Here is an 18,974-nt window from a genome sequence, read left to right as displayed (position 1 = left end):
AAAACTCAAAAACAAAATTCAGAACAGTTTTATTTTATTTACTTTTTAGTATGAATTATTGTTATTTGACAAGGACTGTCCTAAATCTTCTCATTTACAAAAGTCACTTAATGTGTTACTCATGGACAGATAAGAAGGATGGAAAGGCCTTGTGTTAAGGAATGTTTAAAAGCATCATCTCCATTTCTTTATGGCAGACTATCATAGAAAGGTGCAGTTACATGTTAGCATACAGTTTGGTGAGAATGAAAATGTCCCAATAATAAAAAAATGCAAAAGAACAAAAACAGGACCTATAGTAATTCAAATATGAACCCCATATGAGTTATGTAGGCGAATACCACAGAATTGTCAGTAAGTGCTCTATCCGTGGTTCACCCTGTCCAATGCCACATAGAAGCTCTTCTTGTCATCCAGGCAATGCCAACCAATAGGTCCGATCTCACAATCCGCACAAATAAGGTACTTCACGTTGCCTACATCTTTTGTGAAGCCCACATTCTCAAATGTGTACATGTCATCAACCAGCCAGTGAGATGCTAATGTGTCCCCATCCAGCGTCCCGTCCGATTGACCAATGGAGGTTTTCTTTCTCATTGAAGGCAGAAACAGCTGGTAAATGGAAAGGGGTGTTGCACAGAAAATGAGGACACAACAGTCTTGAGATATCATCATCATATATAACATAAACTGTTTAATATTACAAGTCAGTTGTGCACACAGACTATAATTTTACTAATGAATTAGTGTAAATTATATTTAATTATCATGTGATGTAACATATGAACCATAACTATGTTTAAAATGTTTTACCTCCTTTTCTGCAAACAGTGCCATGCCTGGGCAGAGCACTTTGGAGCCACATCTCTGGCACAACACTGCTTTCACATTTTTACCATCTTCTGACACGAGAGAGGGGTCTACAGATCCCTCAGGAGACGAGGTCTGCTTGCTGTCATCCATGTTAAGTTAGCTGTTCAAACTTAAATTAGAACACACTAGAGTTTAACATATATTACGTGATTAAGGTCGGTCCATCAATACATCTAATATGTTATTATTATATATATATATATATATATATACCTAACTGGCTAAATGAGTTACTAGTAAAGAAGACTACTTGCCTCTTGAGTCATACCATGAGGAAACCCGATTCTGTTTAAGACAGATGTATTACCCAAATATAGTCTTCGAAACGTTGAGTATGAATATGGGTAATTAGGTATAAACACAATATTAGACACCAGTTAAAGAATACTAGCGGACTAGTGTCGCTACTGCTAATATTTGCCCAACTGCTAAAGCAGACCGGTTGAAAACAAGTCACGAATTTTACGTTCCGCTCAGAAAAAGACTCCATTTTCAAACGATGTGTTCATGTTGTTCGCTCGATGAGAACACCGGAGTCAAGATAATATATCACACAGTTACAATCTTGCTTTTATTTGTATTTTTTTTTTTAAAGAATTTATTTAGACAAATGTCATGTGAGTGTTTGTGCAAATGTATAATAAAGACTTCCAGGAATTTAATTGTTAACATCTCCATTGTTACCTGAACATTCATCTCCACCAAATAAGAGCCACTCTATGTATGATCCATAAATATTTATTGAAACATTTCACATTTCAATTAAATGTAAATGATTTACCACCTCTACATGTAACACTTGAATATATGGATAGTTTAGCCTTTGTGGTAAAGCCACACAGTTAGCTTATTTCATAAAAAGGATCAAACACTACTTTATTTTTATTATTATTATTTTACAAACAGCAGTTTGAGAAAGTTCATCAATAAAGGTTAAACATTTTTATTTGTTATTTATGGAACCATTTTAATTATGTGATTGGATTGCTTGCAAAGTAAATTAACTCGCTATGTTTGAGACTAATCAAATTTACTACACTGTAGTTTTGGCCCATCTATTTTAATCCTATTTCCAGTGGCCTAAGGCACAGGAATATTCTTATACTTTACAGGAAAGTTTATACTTTACAGACTGCACAGATATATCCATGCAGAGGCTTCAATAACAATGATATTCAATATCTGTGCAGTAAGGTGCAACAGTTGACCTGTTTATATTTTGAACTTGTATATTTGACCTAGTAGTAAAGGTTTAAAATTGTGAGTGTTCAAAGCAGATCGATTTTGCTGAAAACCCTCAAACCCTTATTTGCCCTCTGTGCATTTTCCAGTCAGTATAAATAAAAAAAAGATGTCAAAGACATTGCTGTTAATCAAAGTTTGGACACTACTTTGGGTGTACATAAATGATGTCAAGAATTGTTCTTTACAATAAGCAAAACTCAGATGCATTATTTTCTGAGGGGGCAACTTTAAAGCGCAATGAAAGTGCTTTTCACTACAAAAGAAACAAGTTCAAACCCCAAGAGATTGTACTCAAATTAAAGTTTGATGATAACAAGGGTCATCACATTCCAGCTACCAAATACTTATTCAGCCTACGGTGCCCTTTTAAAATGGACTCTTTGTAACAGGGAACAAATGAACTCACGGACTCTTTGTAACAAGGAAAAAAGAATAAAAGTTGAAACAATCAGGAAAAAACTCAAAGGTAAATAAAAACAAATCAACGAATGAGTAGAAATATGGGCACTAAAAATCCTAATTGAAAAGGTATATGTTTGTAAGCTCTCAGAGGAGAGTGTCGTCAGTGCAGCCTCCTTCAAGGCCGTAGCGGAACTCCTGCAGGTTGGACACGCCATAGAAATGAATGAAGGCTGCTGCCACCACCAGCACATGGAATATCTGGTGTGAGTGAAACTAAGAGAGCAAAATATGGTGAGTAAAACATACGCATGTCACTATACTTCAGAACATGATTATGAAACCATTTCTCAACTGAAGTCCGAGTCAGTACTAAAAAACTAAAATCAAAAGCACATTAACTTACCCAAATATCACACTTGCCCGGGAAAAAGCGCTCTGGGATTCGTGCAGCATACAGCCCAGCACCTGTGATGTACATGGCGCCCATTAAGTAGAACCAGCCCATCTGTCCAACAGTAGTAGCCTTGACGAAACCCTCCTCGATGGTGAAATGCATGGTGGGGACAATCCCACTCAGTCCAAGACCCATGAAAACTCCTAAAAAATGTTTTCAAATACATTTAATTAATGCATTGTTGTCTTGATGCATTTTTATTTTAGTATCACTATGGCATGATTATATTTTTTTATATTTTGAATTAGCTTTTAATTATTGTATTTTTATTTATGTTTTTTTGTAACTTTGCTGTACCTTTTCTAAATTTTATTAAATGTCTATATATAGTTTTTATTAAATAATCAAAATAAATATTGCTTTGGCTACTAGCAGAAATTATTTATTTTTTTATTATATTTTTATAGTTTTATTAATAGTTACCTATTATAACTCGGTCTTGATGCAGGTGAATTAACCATGTATTTACTCTGCTAATCAAGGTGCAAGACAAGTTGAATGCGAAAGTGCTTTGCAGCGTGACACAATCACAGCCAATCAAATGATATTTGATGTTTAAGTCACCATGAAATCAAAATTGATAATTCTTTGATGGAATATAGCCAGGTTTCTCATAAATTATTTGTTTTAATGTATGCACCCTTTTGTAATATTCAATCAAAAACATTAACTTCCTCTCCCCAAACAACAACATCTCTGATGGTATGTGAACTGGCACAAGAGCAGGACAATGATTTTTTTCTGTCACTGAAATGAGACTGCAGCAATTAGCAAATAACACTAATCAATTTTCTCGTTCAAGCAGCCGTTAAATGTCAAAATAATGGAGACAAGATCATTAGAATTTTCATTTCATAACTACAGAAAATTAATGTAAAGTAATAAGGAGCAGTATTTTTAGACCAATGAGATTTCACTGTGTGCGGAGCTACCCAGTGCAACACTGCAAAAACCAAAACAATTGATCAACTCAAGTCTTTTGAATGGTTTCATGACTGCACAAATAAATAAATGGATGAGATTCCATAGCATTCATTGATTTTTACTGCTTCACTTCAGGTTCAGTTTTTCAGAGTTAAAGATTGGCCTAAATGAACCAAAATTGACCCGTTATGGCAAATAGGTCTCTGCCCACCTGCTCTGGTGGGCCTGTGGCGGGGAGTGGAGAAACGGTCCCACTGGGCAACAACGATTGCTGCTATTCCCAAAACACAGACGATTGTGAGGTAGATGAGACGCGGCTGAGGAGAGCAGTAGAAGGAGTAGTAAAGCCAGGGTACAAAAGAACCCATGATCAGCAAAGCAATGCCAGAGTAGTCTAGTCTGAGAAAGAGAGAGAACAGAGAGATTAAAGTCACTTAAAGTCATTTCTACCATGAGATAGATCAGTTAATAACAAGACAGTAAACTTACTTCGAGAAAGTGCGAGAGACTTTCTCAGAATGGCAGTAAACAGTGTGAAAAAGCCAGGAGAAGCTGAGGCACAGAACTGCACCCAAGAAGAACATCCCGAACACCACCTTCTCCTGCAGCGGGGCCATGAAGTACATATTGGGCCTTAGCATGGTAAGTGTGCCCAGGCCCAAGAATAAGATTAACCCTGTGGAAAAAAAAACAAAAACAAAAATCAATGTTAAGCAATTTTTTATTTGTTTGCCTGGATCTTTCAATAAATTAAAAAAAAAAAAACATTAAAATGCAATTCATACATATATTGGCATGGATCTATTTTTTTTTATGATGAACATGTTTTTAATTTGTGAATAATTGCTTTTAAAAAGATTTTTGTGGAGCATACAGTAAAAAATGTCAGGGACACACAACGTTCCTGATACAATAATGAAGAAATATATTCTGAAACTGTTATTAAAGGGGACATCAGAATCTAAATTAATTTTTTTACATGGTGTTAGCATATAAACGTGTCTTAGCAGTGTGAGGACACAACCACCCTAAATCCATTCTCTTCTTTTTTTTTTAATCCCCAAAAAAGCTACACAGTCTAAATTATCAAGCCGTTTTGTTTTTCTGAGCAATATGCCGTCATCAGAGCCACTGAGGATGCAGTGGATTAGTTTAGTTTTTGATGCTTTTTAATAGTAACAATAACAACACTGCATTGGCATAAGCATCTTCATCACGGATGCTTTGCGACCAACCCTATTATACAATGATATTCATTTTTTTATTAATTTAAAATTGTAATCTTATTGACAAAATTCTTTTTCATTTCAGTATAAGCAAAAGGTATATCCTGATCTTGCATGCACTCAAAATTAGAGCGGTGTTTGTTCTTGTAACTGATCTGCTGATTACTTAATGCACTAAATATATGCATGAGGTGCACAATAGCCACTATTTTCTGTGACAGCTCAACAGCATAACCTTAATCTTACCCACTAAATGAGTCCAGATATTCCCAGTCTCTGTGTGGATCCTGAAAATGCTCCCGAAGCAGGCACGGAACGAGGGCATGGGAGGCCGATGACCGTGCAGGAGGTAGTCATTGTCTTTTAGCCACTCCGGCAGGACATGAAAGGGAATGACCCTCCAGCGGCCCTCCCAGACCTGTGGAACAGTGATTCAGCATTCAATTAATTGCATTACTTTTTAAGCATCAAAATAGCTGTGATTAATGACCACACCTTATGCACAAACTCCTCCATCTTTTCCATTGCATGGTGAGCCTGCAGTGGTAGCGTCAGAAACTCTCCGACTTCTTCATCCTCCTCTTCATCATCAGCGAGACTGCTTGCTCCCTGTGGACACAATCACAATCAAAATGGGCCTGCAACACTGCTGGCACAGAATATGAAAGACTCCGTAATGCATTCAGATTGATAATTACTAGGCTTGCCTCTGACTGGGCTCCTTTGGCTCCTATGGGGCCATCCTCCTCCAGCAGGGGACCCAGCTCCATCAGCTCCACGTCAGCTGGGACATGGCATTCCTCTGTGACCTGGCAGTCTGCATGACTGGCAGACCTTATTTCGCCTGACATCAGATGACTGCCCTTTGACCCGTCCCAGACCTCTGAAGCCTCCACTTCAGTTCACTGTGTGCCAAACGTAATATATATAATATAAACGAAACTTCATTGCAGGGTCAGGTCAGGACAATATCAGTGATCCTTAACAACAACAACAGTGAAGGCTTACCTCTGGCAGAAGCTTTGAACACAGGCAGGTCTCAGGATGTTTTCTATCAAATTGCATTCAATCATGGTTAATAAAAACACACACACACACACACACACACACACAATTATTGGCACCCCTGTTTAAGATGTGGTCGTGGACTTCTAAAAATTCTCCTTTTTTTTTAACAACATAGAACCCAAATGCAAAAAAAGAGAAAAATCCAACCTTTTAAGTATATTACTTTGGTTGTAAAACAAAAATCACACATTTAAGAAAAAAAAAAACTTGAAATCATGTGTCCCACAATTATTGGCACCCCTGATGTTAATACTTTGTACAACCCCCTTTTGCCAACAAGACAGCCCTTAATCTCCTCCTGTAACATTTCACAAGATTGGAGAACACAGAGAGAGGGATCTTTGACCATTCTTCTTTGCACTAGATCATATTTCTTTCTTTCTAGATCATCCAGTGTCCTGGGTCCTCTCTTATGCACTCTCCTCTTTAGCTCGCCCCACAGGTTTTCGATTGGGTTGAGGTCTGGGGACTGAGATGGCCATGGGAGGACCTTGAGTTTGTGACTGCTGAACCATTTTTGTGTAGATTTTGCCACATGTTTTGGATCATTATCCTGCTGAAAGACCCAATGACGACCCATCTTCAGCTTTCTGGCAGAGGCCATCAGGTTTTTATTTAAAATGTCCTGGTAGTTTAAAGCGTTCATAATGCCATGCACCCTAACAAGGTTCCCAGGGCCTTTGGAAGAGAAACAGGCCCACAGCATCACAGATCCTCCACCATACTTCACGGTGGGCATGAGCTGCTTTTCAGCATACTCATCTTTTGTTTTACGCCAGACCCACTTAGAGTGTTTGTTGCCAAAAAGCTCAATCTTAGTCTCATCTGACCAAAGCACACGATCCCAGTTGAAGTCCCAGTGCCGCTTAGCAAACTCCAGACGTTTACGTTTGTGAGTGTTCGTGAGAAAAGGCTTTTTCCATGCATGCCTCCCAAACAGCTTGTTGGCATGTAGAGAGCGTCTGATGGTTGTTTTGGAGACTTTGTGACCCCAAGATGCCACTCTTTGATGCAATTCTGTGACAGTGAGCTTAGGACTTTTTTTTTACTTCTCTTACCATCCTCCTCACTGTGCGTTGTGGCAAGATAAACTTGGGACCTCTTCCAGCCTTGTTTGTCACTGTTCCAGTTGTTTTAAACTTCTTTATGATTCCTCTGACTGTAGATACGGGCAAGTTAAGGCAAGTGGCTATTTTCTTGAAGCCATTGCCTGACTTATGAAGGTCGACACACATCTGCCTCACTTGAATGGTGTGTTCTCTTGTCTTGGCCATGTTGACAAATGGGTAAGAGAATTAGGCCTCTGCGTCACGTCATATTTATACCCCAGGTCATGAATTACTAATTAAAAGTTCCTAGATACCCTGACCAACTTTAGCAACTACAGAAAAATATATTTAAAAAAAAATTGTTAGAGGTGCAAATAATTGTGGGACACATGATTTCAGTTTTTTTTTTCCTAAATGTGTGATTTTTTTTTCCCCACCAAAGTAATGTACTTAAATAAAAGGTTGGATTTTTCTCTTTTTTTTGCATTTGGATTCTATGTTGTTTAAAAAAAAGGAGAATTTTTAGAAGTCCACGACCACATCTTAAACAGGGGTGCCAATAATTGTGGAGGGCACTGTATACACAACTAGGTTTCATTGTTACAATGGCATTTTAGCACCATGTAAAAAAAAACAACAACAACAAAAAATCCTGCATTATGAGATTAAAGTTGGAATACTTTGAGAGTATAGCCTATATTGTGCATGCAAATGGCCCGCAATTCCAGTGGCAACTCATTTGAATATATGTGGGATTATTAGCACAAATCATGCCATGTGTCATACTCGTAGGGACAGTATGCTTGGAAATAATATTTTAGGTCTTGGAATATATTCCTTATTTATAGCACACCAGACACCCTATAGCAGCAATAAGCTTTTGGTACTTTGATAGACTGACAGGTCAACGTGCCTCTTCACTTATCTCCGAGACGCAGTTATGAGTTAAGAATTTTGGTCAATATTTTGCTATGTGTTTTTGTGCTGGTACTAGGGCTGCAACTAACGATTGTTTTGATAATCGATTAATCTGTCGATTATTTTTACGATTAATCGGTTTATGTACTTATATTTTAGTTTTTTCCATTTTTTCCCCAAGTAAATTATTAATAAATGGTCTTTATCCTTCAGCATAGATTTTTAAGAGATTTTAACCATTTTGCACTGTCATATCCTCATCAAAAATATACCTGGAGTTATTTTATTGTGTTAGTAATCCTTTGTCGAACTCTTCTGCAATCAGAACATTGACCCATACTCTAGCAAATTTCACAATTAGATTTCAAATAATGTTTTCACCATGGCAGTCCTTAGAGCTCCTAAAGTAGTTTAACATCCCGAACAAAGCTTATTAAGGAATCTTTCAGAACATATTTTCACGAAGAATAAGGATAAAACAGAATAAAATTGCAGTACATTGCATTTTATAATTTACTGGGAAACAGCTTTATAGCTTTTGCTGTGAAATTGGAAACAATCCTTCGAAAAAAGTGACAATGGCATGAAACCTGAATGGAACTCACAATTTAAAGTAAAATCCATCAGAAAGTTGTCCAGAAAAAAAATTGGACACACACAAAAAACCTGCTGTGTGAAAAAGAGCAGTGAATACTTAGAAAAAAAGTGCATTTCAAATATCTCTAAACATTTACCTCTCTCATTCAGTCATAATTAGTAGGGCTGCAACTAACGATTATTTTGATAATCGATTAATCTGTCGATTATTTTTACGATTAATCGGTTTATGTACTTATATTTTAGTTATTTCCATTTTTTCCCCAAGTAAATTATTAATAAATGGTCTTTATCCTTCAGCATAGATTTTTAAGAGATTTTAACCATTTTGCACTGTCATATCCTCATCAAAAATATACCTGGAGTTGTTTTATTGTGTTAGTAATCCTTTGTCGAACTCTTCTGCAATCAGAACACTGACCCATACTCTAGCAAATTACACAAGGAGATTTCAAATAATGTTTTCACCATGGCAGTCCTTAGAGCTCCTAAAGTAGTTTAACATCCCGAACAAAGCTTATTAAGGAATCTTTCAGAACATATTTTCATGAAGAATAAGGATAAAACAGAATAAAATTGCAGTGCATTGTATTTTATTATTTACTGGGAAACAGCTTTATAGCTTTTGCTGTGAAATTGTAAACAATCCTTCGAAAAAAGTGCCAATGGCCTGAAACCTGAATGGAACTCACAATTTAAAGTAAAATCCATCAGAAGGTTGTCCAGAAAAAAAATTGGACACACACAAAAAACCTGCTTTATGAAAAAGAGCAGTGAATACTTAGGAAAAAAAGTGCGTTTCAAATATCTTTAAACATTTACCTCTCTCATTCAGTCATAATTAGGCTGCACGACTGAATTTTGAACTGGTAAACAAAAAACTAATCACAGAACATGTTTGTAAAGCATTAAATGTTAACTGTTAAAAAGCAATGTTATCAGCTTTTACGACTAAACATTTGCAAACAACATTGTACTGGAGAATCTGCACAAATGAAAGTCTTAGGGGCCGTTCACATATCGCGCCTAAAAACGCGTGGAAAACGCTAGGCGCACGCTTTCTCCTTCTTTCCAAAGCGCTCGTGCAGTTGCGCCCCTGAGGCGTCTGCCTTTGGTAAGCAACCATGACGTGCTCTCTCCTTGAAGACGCGGAAATTTCAGTAAAGGATAAATGGATTTGCAGCTCAAAAAAATCGCTTGCAGTAGCTCTGCTACTAAATTTATTTCAAAATGGAAATCCATATACAACTATGATCAGCTGTTCCTTTCATCTTGACTGAGCTTTTAACGTTGTTACGGGAAAGGATGAAGCTGATTGGTTAGTTCTTGTCACATGACCCGCGGTGCACTTGCGGCATTCTGAAAAGTTGAAATGTTTTTAACTCGATGCGGTGCGGTGTTGGAAATAACAAACTTGAGCGCGCAAAAGACGCGATATGTGAACGTCCCCTTAAACAGTTCAGTAGTGCAGAGTTTACAGGTTACTCTTCTTTTTTGAAGGCTCAAAGTAAAGTACTCCCAGTCTCCCACATCACGCTGAATGCTGCAGAGACGCTGTTCGGGAAGCACGTGACATAAAACGAGGCCAGCTATTGGTTATTCGCTACTTCTCCTGCTGTACTGGCTGAGTAAAACCTCCGGTGGCTCATTACTGCCACACTTTGGTCACCGCAGATTTGAAATATGCACAAAATGAGCCGCTTACGGCAAATAAGTTATTTAGCAACGAATCGATGACTAAATTAGTTGACAACTATTTTAATAATCGATTTTAATCGATTACATCGATTCCTTGTTTCAGCTCTAATAATTAGGCTGCACGACTGAATTTTGAACTGGTAAACGACAAACTGATCACAGAACATGTTTGTAAAGCATTAAATGTTAACTGTTAAAAAGCAATGTTATCAGCTTTTACGACTAAACATTTGCAAACAACATTGTACTGGAGAATCTGCACAAATGAAAGTCTTAGGGGCCGTTCACAAATCGCGCTAAAAATGCGTGGAAAACGCTAGGCGCACCGCTTTCTCCTTCTTTCCATAGCGCTCGGGCAGAAGCGCCCCTGAGGCGTCTGCCTTTGCTAAGCAACCATGACCTGCTCTCTCCTTGAAGACGCGGAAATTTCAGCAAAGGATAAATGGATTTGCAGCTCAAAAAAATCGCTTGCAGTAGCTCTGCTACTAAATTTATTTCAAAATGGAAAATCCATATACAGCTATGATCAGCTGTTCTTTCATCTTGACTGAGCTTTTAACGTTGTTACGGGAAAGGATGAAGCTGATTGGTTAGTTCTTGTCACATGACCCGCGGTGCGCTTGCGGCATTCTGAAAAGTTGAAATGTTTTTAACTCGATGCGGTGCGGTGTTGGAAATAACGAACTTGAGCGCACAAAAGACGCGATATGTGAACGTCCCCTTAAACAGTTCAGTAGTGCAGAGTTTACAGGTTACTCTTCTTTTTTGAAGGCTCAAAGTAAAGTATTCCCACATCACGCTGAATGCTGCAGAGACGCTGTTCGGGAAGCACGTGACATAAAACGAGGCCAGCTATTGGCTATTCGCTACTTCTCCTGCTGTACTGGCTGAGTAAAACCTCCGGTGGCTCATTACTGCCACACTTTGGTCACCGCAGATTTGAAATATGCACGAAATGAGCCGCTTACGGCAAATAAAAGTTATTTAGCAACAAATCGATGACTAAATTAGTTGACAACTATTTTAATAATCGATTTTAATCGATTAAATCAATTCGTTGTTTCAGCTCTAGCTGGTACCTTGTCTAGTTTAGGCCTGTCATGAAAAAATTATGAAATAAATAAAACCGCCAGTAGGTGGCAGTAAGTCCATGTTTTGTTTTTATCATAGCCTGTATAAAAACATGGACGTAGTGTCCGTGACGTCACCCATAGGTTTTTGAAGAGCGTTTTTGAAGCGAAAAGTAGGCAGAGCCGGCCGTCGCCATCTTGGGAGCTTGTTCCTGAAACCACGCCTACCTAGCTCGATGGCGGTGACAGCGGCGTCAATCCACCTGTCACTCAAGTGACCGCGCCCTTAATTATGCAGAACTTTTATTCTTAATATAATTTAAACGGCTGAGTTATAATGAAAACATTCACCCCATCCCTCACAGTTGTCATGAAGGTCAAAATTAGCTATATAGACCAAAATTTTGCTGTTCATGTTTTTTTTCTGCTGTAAAATTGGGCATTTTAACATGGGATTCTATGGGATTTACTCCTTTTGCAGCCAGCCTCTAGCGGCCAGTCGATGAATTACAGTTTAAGTCACTTCCGTATGGCTTCACAAGAGAGAGCGGGAGGTTACCGCTTGGGTTTTATACAGTCAATGGTTTAAATAAAAGATTTATTGAATCATTCAAATTAAATGATTCGTTCAAAATGATTGTTAAAAATTGATAATTCCATCTGAATGTACTGTTGAATAACTGGCTCACTCGATTCGTTCAAAATCTGATTGTTGCAACAAAACACTGTGTTGCTATGTGATATTCAGAATAGTACATTGCTTGTGCAATAATACATGTAAATTAAAATAAATGTATGCATTTAGCAGATGGTTTTATCCAAAGTGACTTACAGTGCATTCAGGCTAACATTTTTTACCTAACATGTGTTCCCTGGGAATCGAACCCACAACCTTGCGCAGCTAACAATGCTCTACCACTGAGCCATAAATATATAACCATAAAAACTCATTCATATTATTTATTATAGTAATTTTTTTATTTCATTGCGTGAATTATAAGAGCATACTAACTGCATTCTAGCAGGCTTCATCGCGCAGTGAATGCTTTTGGGCTCTCAAGACCTGTTTTTGTTTGGTTTTTGCAAAATCGGTGACTCGACAGAGTCAGCTCTCTCAATCCAGCACAATAACAATCTCGGGGAATGTCTTTAAATTATAAACAATGAAAAATACCTTTACCTTTTCTGTTGTCGTCTTTTAAAAGAACTTTAAAAAAACTAAGTTGCACTTGAAGCATTTTGCGCGAAAAATAACGAAATATAGCTTCCGCTTTGGGAGCAGCTCGTTACAATATCGAGATCTGATCGGCAAATAGCCGCTATGTAGTTTGTGAAATCTCATAAGTAGATTATTTTAACATTTCATTTGCATTAGAAGTTCTACATGATACACATAACTAATCTAAAGAGGGTGGTAAAGGGGGATGGTGGTTTTACTAAGGGGATTGCTTTTTGTCATTTTTTTTAACCAGGGGTATGCCATCCCCCTCGCATCCCCCCTTAATTCGAGCCTTGATAATAAAGACTTGTGAGCGACAATGTGTTTCTTGAATCAGAGTAAACTCGACTCTATTTACTCATCCGTCGCCACGAGCTGCGGAGAAGAGCCACCGAACGATTTTTCTTTTGTATCAAAATCCTCACTAATTCGAATCGAACGTTCGAACGCACATATGGTTCCAAATACACCGCCTAGATAGACAGCTCAGTAGAGTTCGAAATAACCCCACTATAACTGACATCAATCTCTGTATTAAGCAGCATCATACAGCTGCACTCATAACCATGACTAACGGAAATTAGCCTGATGGCTAACAACGGGCTTTAAATTTTAGGGAACGAGCAGTCAAAACACCGGCACACGTCATGATTAACATTTACAAGATACATAGCATACAAACAACGATATAACAACAACTATATAATACGAAAATATGTCTATAACAACGATTAATTAATTTGTACGAAATTAAGCCTTTTAAAACACAAAGGTGTTGTAATAAAGCAGGTTAGCAGTGATACCGCTACGCAGCGCTAAACTACGGTGTCTGGATGCGTACATAACAACATGGGAATCATAATTTTGCCGTTACATTGAAATAATAATGCATTTTCTCGCCTAGACGGTTACCTGATGTCCAGATGCGCTGTTAAAGAAACTGGATCTCTTCCGGATGGCCACCGAACACCAGCAGGATGGAGAAATAAGAGTTGAAAGCTGCAGTATACTATTGCGCTGTTGTCTTTGAAATAATACCGCGGTGGCGCCGCCTGCTGGCGAAGGGCTAGATTTTGTAAAGTCCCCACAGGCTCAGCGCTCTTTAGGGACACTAACCTATTTATTTGATGGTTCTTGTGAATGTTTCCAAATTTAGAGCAGTTATCTCTAGCAGGTGATTAATTTTATTATAAAAGACTACTAATGTGTCAACTAATATGGCGCACTTGGCTAAGGCACTGGTCCCGAAACCGTGAGGTTGTGGGTTCAAATCCAGGGTGGTTAAGGTTGATCTGTTGTCCTGATGTATGTTCTGTTTCTGCTGTTTGGGGTGGTGTTGGCGCAGTGGATAAGACACATGCCTGTAAATGTAAGACCAGAGAGAGGACTGCACAGAACATACTAAAGGGCTTTACTATAATGCAGGCTGTTTCGTGGGATGGTCACATTTATCCAGCACGTGCTGGCAGGCTTTAGTGTGATAAACAAATATAATTCCACCTATTAAGTCTTTTAGGATGGAGTATTTCTGTGCTAAACCCTTTGCCGACAATCCACTAAAATCCCCAATCCTCATCCTAGGCCGTCTTTATAATCGCAGTCCAATGTGAGTATCATACAACCACAACATATATAAAACCCTCCAATTGGAAAGGAATTAAAAACAATAAAATGCAAGTGAAAGCAATTTCATAAGAACTTTTTTGTTGTTTATTTAGTACATTACATATAAAACAACTGTATTGCCTTTTAAATTAAAATATGGTTAACATAAAAGATAAATATATATGGAGTGCAGCATGCATACAAAAATATTTCAGTCACGGCAAATGCATCTCATTAAAAAGGTATACATATATTAAGCATGAATGTCAGTCACGTGAATTAAAATATTGTGCATTAAATTCAGCAAGCATGTGTCGTAACACTGGTTCCTTTTTTAGTGCATTAAATTGGGGCTGTTTTGTAGTATTTCCTCTTATATTGAGCTTTTATAGCACATCAAGCCACAATAATCAATATAAAGCCTGAGGATACAGCAGATCGTCTCTGTATCGTATTAGAATAATAGGCTATTACTATAGAGAACCAATTACCTCCGGACAGACTAGCACTTAAACATTTAATATTATATACTGTCCATAAAACGGATATGCCCTATATATATATATATATATATATATATATATATATATATATATATATATATATATATATATATATATATATATGATGAGACTTGTAATGCAATATTTGCTTAAACAGAATTGTGCAATTTAGCTTAATTTGTGAGTAATTCTGTGTAATTTGTGTCTGGGCCCGGAGCATTGACTACGGTCTAATAGACGAAACGTTGGCTCTGCCTGTAGCCCAGTTTGTCCAGGTTGGGATAACATGCAAACTGGATCATGGGAGGTGGACCACACATGAGGATCATAGAGTCATCACCGGGTGGAGGCAGGTGCTCCTGAATCATCTCAGCACTGATGAAGCCCTGACTGTACTCCCAATCTGCGGACACGTGAATGCAGTTAAACGTAATACAAAAAACAAATATATATATATATGATCAATAAAAATATAAATCTAGTCTAAAACACGTCCCAAGTTTTTAGAAATATTTTCTGTTGGTTTCCCTTTTTTGAAACAGTTGTATCTCAATGAGATTTTTGACTTTATGAACCAAATGAAATGTCAAAAAAGAATTTTAATTCCGAAATTAAAAACACTCATCACAGGAGGTCAAGTCATTTTATGGATAAATTACAATTTTAAAATGTATTTATAAATTGTAAAAAAAAAAAAAAAGAAAAAAAAGTGTCAATGACCAACATACACTACTGTTAAAAACGTTGAGGTTAGTATGTTTTTTTTTTTTACTTTTCTTTTTGAATACTTTTATTTAGCAAGGTTGAATTAAATTGATAAAAAATGACAGGAATAATCGATAAAAACGGTATTTATAATTTTTAATGAATTATATATTTTCTATTTGAAATAAAAGCTGTTTTTTCTGTTCTTTCTATTTATTAAACAATTGAGCTACTCTGCCAGCTACAGTTTATTTCCCTCTTTGTACATCTTCAGCGTCTCTGGCCTCTGTTAACGTCCTGTTTACAGACTTCGTAATATTTCCACATAAATTTAATTTTAGAAAAATCTTGCAATTCAGTTTGTGTGCAAGTCTGAAATGAAACAAAATTACTGATTGCGCATTTGGAGCAAAAACAAGATTTTCCAGGACATTTTACATGTTTTCTCATTTTCCATTCACTTTCCAGGACGCGTGGGAACCTGAAATATTTCTTAAGCAGCAAGTCAGCTATTAGAATGATTTCTGAAGGATCGTGTGACACTGCAGACTGGAGTAATGATGCTGAAAATTCAGCTTTGCCATTAGAGAAATAAATAACATTTTTAAGTATATTAAAATAGAAAACAGTTATTTTAGATTGTAATAATGATTCACAATATTGCTTAACATTATGTTTGATCAAATAAATGCAGCCTTGGTGAGTATAAGAGACTTTCAGAAACACAAACAATCTTACTGACCCCGGACTTTTGAAATGAAATGTATACCAAGCTTTATCATTTGTAGGTTAGGTGGGAAGCCATATACCTTCAGGAGCTTGGTCCACTGTGAGCCAGAGTTTGAAGCGATCCGGATGCCTCGCCTGAATCTCCTCCAGATCATCCTTCAGCAGAATGTCCTTCTCAGTCTGGAAGGCAGACGAAAGGTAAACAGATACGTTTTAGACTTGCAGTTTAATCTGTCTGAACATCACTTTTATTTAATTTGTCGTTTATGAACAAACCATTTCATCATGCTCTGAAAGAGACACACACACTCAAAAGTCGGTCAGTAGTAAATTTGAAACGATCCCATTTCTTATGGAACTCTAACCTGGTTGGCAAACAGCAGGCTGCATGTCGTTGTATCACTTGGGCTTTTGATGATGTCACGAATCAGCTGCAACATTGGTGTAATGCCTACAAGGGGAGCAGAACAAATGACTTTAGTAATCATACAGCTTCATTATGACTAGAAATGAGGCGAAATACACTCTACCTGTTCCTCCAGCTATAAGACCCAACGTTCTTGCAGTCTTAGTCTCAGCAGGGGTCTTCTTATCGGCCTGTATTGCAAACTGACCTGTTGAGACGAGATGTAGATGTAAGGACTGACCACTGTGTATGTAAATACATCCATCTAAATTCAAATATTGATATTAAATGTGCCGAGTCAGACCTTGCCCCTTGTACTCCAGCAAACCTCCTGGTCCTCTGAAGTCAATCACATCTCCGATCCTCAAACTTTCCAAGTACTGGGACATCTTTCCCCCTTCTGGGAACTTTGGGTGCACATTCTTAAAATAAATCTGCAGAAAGAAATAATACAGCTTTATACTACAGTTTAAAACCTCAGGACCTTTTTAAGAAAATAAAAAATAAATGTAGACAATCAGAACCTTCACAACGAGGTCAACGAATCCTTTGTCATCGTCACTGGACACTGGTGTGTAGGGACGCACAGTCAGATTCCCATCAATCCTGGCAGAGAGATAAACATGTTTGCCTTGAGAAAGAAAGACAGGGAGAAAGAGTACTTTACTGTTAATAGTTGATACACACAGGTACAGGTATGAACGTCACGTGTTGTCATCTCAAAATTACAGTAATTACGACAAGGCATGAATGCAGCATATGATATTGTGCTGCTCAAGAAACATTTCTTCTTATCAGAGTTGAAAACAGTTGAACTACTTAATATTTTTGTGCGGAAAGAACAGCATTTATTTGAAATAGAAATCTTTTGGAACATTCAAAATCTGGTTAGCCACTTGGTTGATTTAATGCATTCTTGCTGAATAAAAGTGTATAAAATAAACTCAAACTAAATAGTGTAGATACTGATTTGTATATACTCTAGAAATATTTATCATCATTATTTTTGTCTGATAACTGTACCAGTGAATATATTAAGTTTGATGTGCATGATCTGTGTTAAGACACAGATGTGTTAAGACTGATATCCGGAAATATTGAGAAAAGCATAAAACCGCTAAATTAAAATCTTGTTTTAGATCAAAGTCGATTGACATCAGGACAGATCAGCATTTTCACTACAAATCTGATGTGGTTTGCGTTTCTTAGTAATTGGCTAAAACCCAGTCCTCAAAGATTTACTACCTACCTACTGGTAATCCCAAAACATGCTCTGGACTGGGCAGGGCGAAGCGAAACCTGCGGGTATCATGGCTTATGATCTGTAGGAAAATAAAAATATCTTATTTTGTCAAAAGCATCTTGTCAGTACCACGGATGTAAATTCTAGCACATGTAAATAAATAGACAGGGCAAATACCTCTTTGTCTACTAGTCTCAATTTGTATTTTTCAGATGGATTAATCAGGGTAATCTTTGGTTTCCTTTTCCTGTTGAAGTAATAATAACTAAAAAGACATGCTGTGGAGACCAGCACCACTCCAACCGTGACTGCAACTGTAGTGGACTAAAACACAGATTAGTGCACATTAACACGGATTAAAACACACTTTAAACACGAAACAGAAAACGAGCAATAAATAAACGCTAAAAATGCATTCACTGATATACAACATGCAACAGAAACGTGACTCAAACATTAACAAAGATCCTCAGCAGTTTAAAATGCCTGAATGAATCATCTGTATCTCTGAAAATAACCTTGGACGTTTCTGCTTTGGTATCCCATTTCAATTAGAGCTGTTTGCTGATTTAGTTTTCTGAAATTTAAATAGAAATGGCTGAATAGCATATCTTGAAGTTAGTCCCATGACTAGTCAATTTGCTGTGCTGATAAACCTATAACCAGCAATGTTAAACAAATTTGGTGGCATGCCAAAGCAACATTTAGTCTCAATAACAGTTCATTGCCGCAAATAAACTGTATTTTTTAAAAGCTTTATGACTTACCACCGCGTAACTCATGGCAGTAGATGTACTTCTACAGAGATTCAGTCAGAACGAAGCTTCTGAATAAAAATTCGTCGGCACACCCATGAACATGAAGGCAGCTGTGTTGGAGGCAAACAACGCTGCGCACGTTACTGCGCATAGTAAAACGATTCGAACAACGCATTCCGTTTGGCCTAATGCCATCCACATTACAACACTATCTAATGTCTGCGGTCGGCATCTGCCTCAGTGAACACCATAAAACCAGAAAAAAATGAAAGTCCTGATAAA

At 37.4% G+C, this 18,974-nt stretch overlaps 3 protein-coding genes across 5 annotated transcripts; all 3 read right to left on the bottom strand.

Annotated features, from left to right (window-relative positions):
• Positions 1–27: 27 nt before the first annotated feature.
• LOC132119048 (guanine nucleotide exchange factor MSS4-like) lies at positions 28–1,331 on the bottom strand. Of its 2 annotated transcripts, none has more exons than XM_059528791.1 (3): positions 1,128–1,331; positions 814–973; positions 28–612 (listed from the first exon to the last, which is right to left on the bottom strand). In XM_059528791.1, exons 2-3 carry the CDS (start codon positions 961–963, stop codon positions 364–366), a joined length of 399 nt encoding a protein of 132 aa, XP_059384774.1. In that variant the 5' UTR covers positions 964–973; positions 1,128–1,331; the 3' UTR covers positions 28–363. The 2 variants fall into 2 exon arrangements, with proteins under 2 accessions (XP_059384774.1, XP_059384773.1); XM_059528790.1 differs by having other exon boundaries at positions 814–982; positions 1,128–1,328.
• Positions 1,332–2,489: 1,158 nt separating this feature from the next.
• LOC132119487 (adiponectin receptor protein 1-like) lies at positions 2,490–13,801 on the bottom strand. Of its 2 annotated transcripts, none has more exons than XM_059529515.1 (9): positions 13,656–13,801; positions 6,133–6,175; positions 5,832–6,029; positions 5,620–5,733; positions 5,371–5,542; positions 4,388–4,574; positions 4,110–4,297; positions 2,924–3,117; positions 2,490–2,793 (listed from the first exon to the last, which is right to left on the bottom strand). In XM_059529515.1, exons 3-9 carry the CDS (start codon positions 5,973–5,975, stop codon positions 2,665–2,667), a joined length of 1,128 nt encoding a protein of 375 aa, XP_059385498.1. In that variant the 5' UTR covers positions 5,976–6,029; positions 6,133–6,175; positions 13,656–13,801; the 3' UTR covers positions 2,490–2,664. The 2 variants fall into 2 exon arrangements, with proteins under 2 accessions (XP_059385498.1, XP_059385499.1); XM_059529516.1 differs by having other exon boundaries at positions 6,133–6,195; positions 13,657–13,745.
• A 1,169-nt stretch (positions 13,802–14,970) lies between these two features.
• LOC132119047 (NADH-cytochrome b5 reductase 3-like) lies at positions 14,971–18,849 on the bottom strand. Its single transcript, XM_059528788.1, has 9 exons — positions 18,702–18,849; positions 18,112–18,258; positions 17,941–18,013; positions 17,216–17,322; positions 16,996–17,125; positions 16,816–16,899; positions 16,651–16,736; positions 16,366–16,465; positions 14,971–15,254 (listed from the first exon to the last, which is right to left on the bottom strand). The coding sequence occupies exons 1-9, from the start codon at positions 18,714–18,716 to the stop codon at positions 15,082–15,084; spliced, it is 915 nt and encodes a 304-aa protein (XP_059384771.1). The 5' UTR covers positions 18,717–18,849; the 3' UTR covers positions 14,971–15,081.
• Positions 18,850–18,974: the final 125 nt, after the last annotated feature.

Source organism: Carassius carassius, chromosome 38 (genome assembly GCF_963082965.1).
Source record: "Carassius carassius chromosome 38, fCarCar2.1, whole genome shotgun sequence".
NCBI lineage: Eukaryota > Metazoa > Chordata > Actinopteri > Cypriniformes > Cyprinidae > Carassius > Carassius carassius.
Note: the sequence above shows the minus strand (reverse complement) of the source record. Positions and strands in the feature narration are given on the sequence as shown.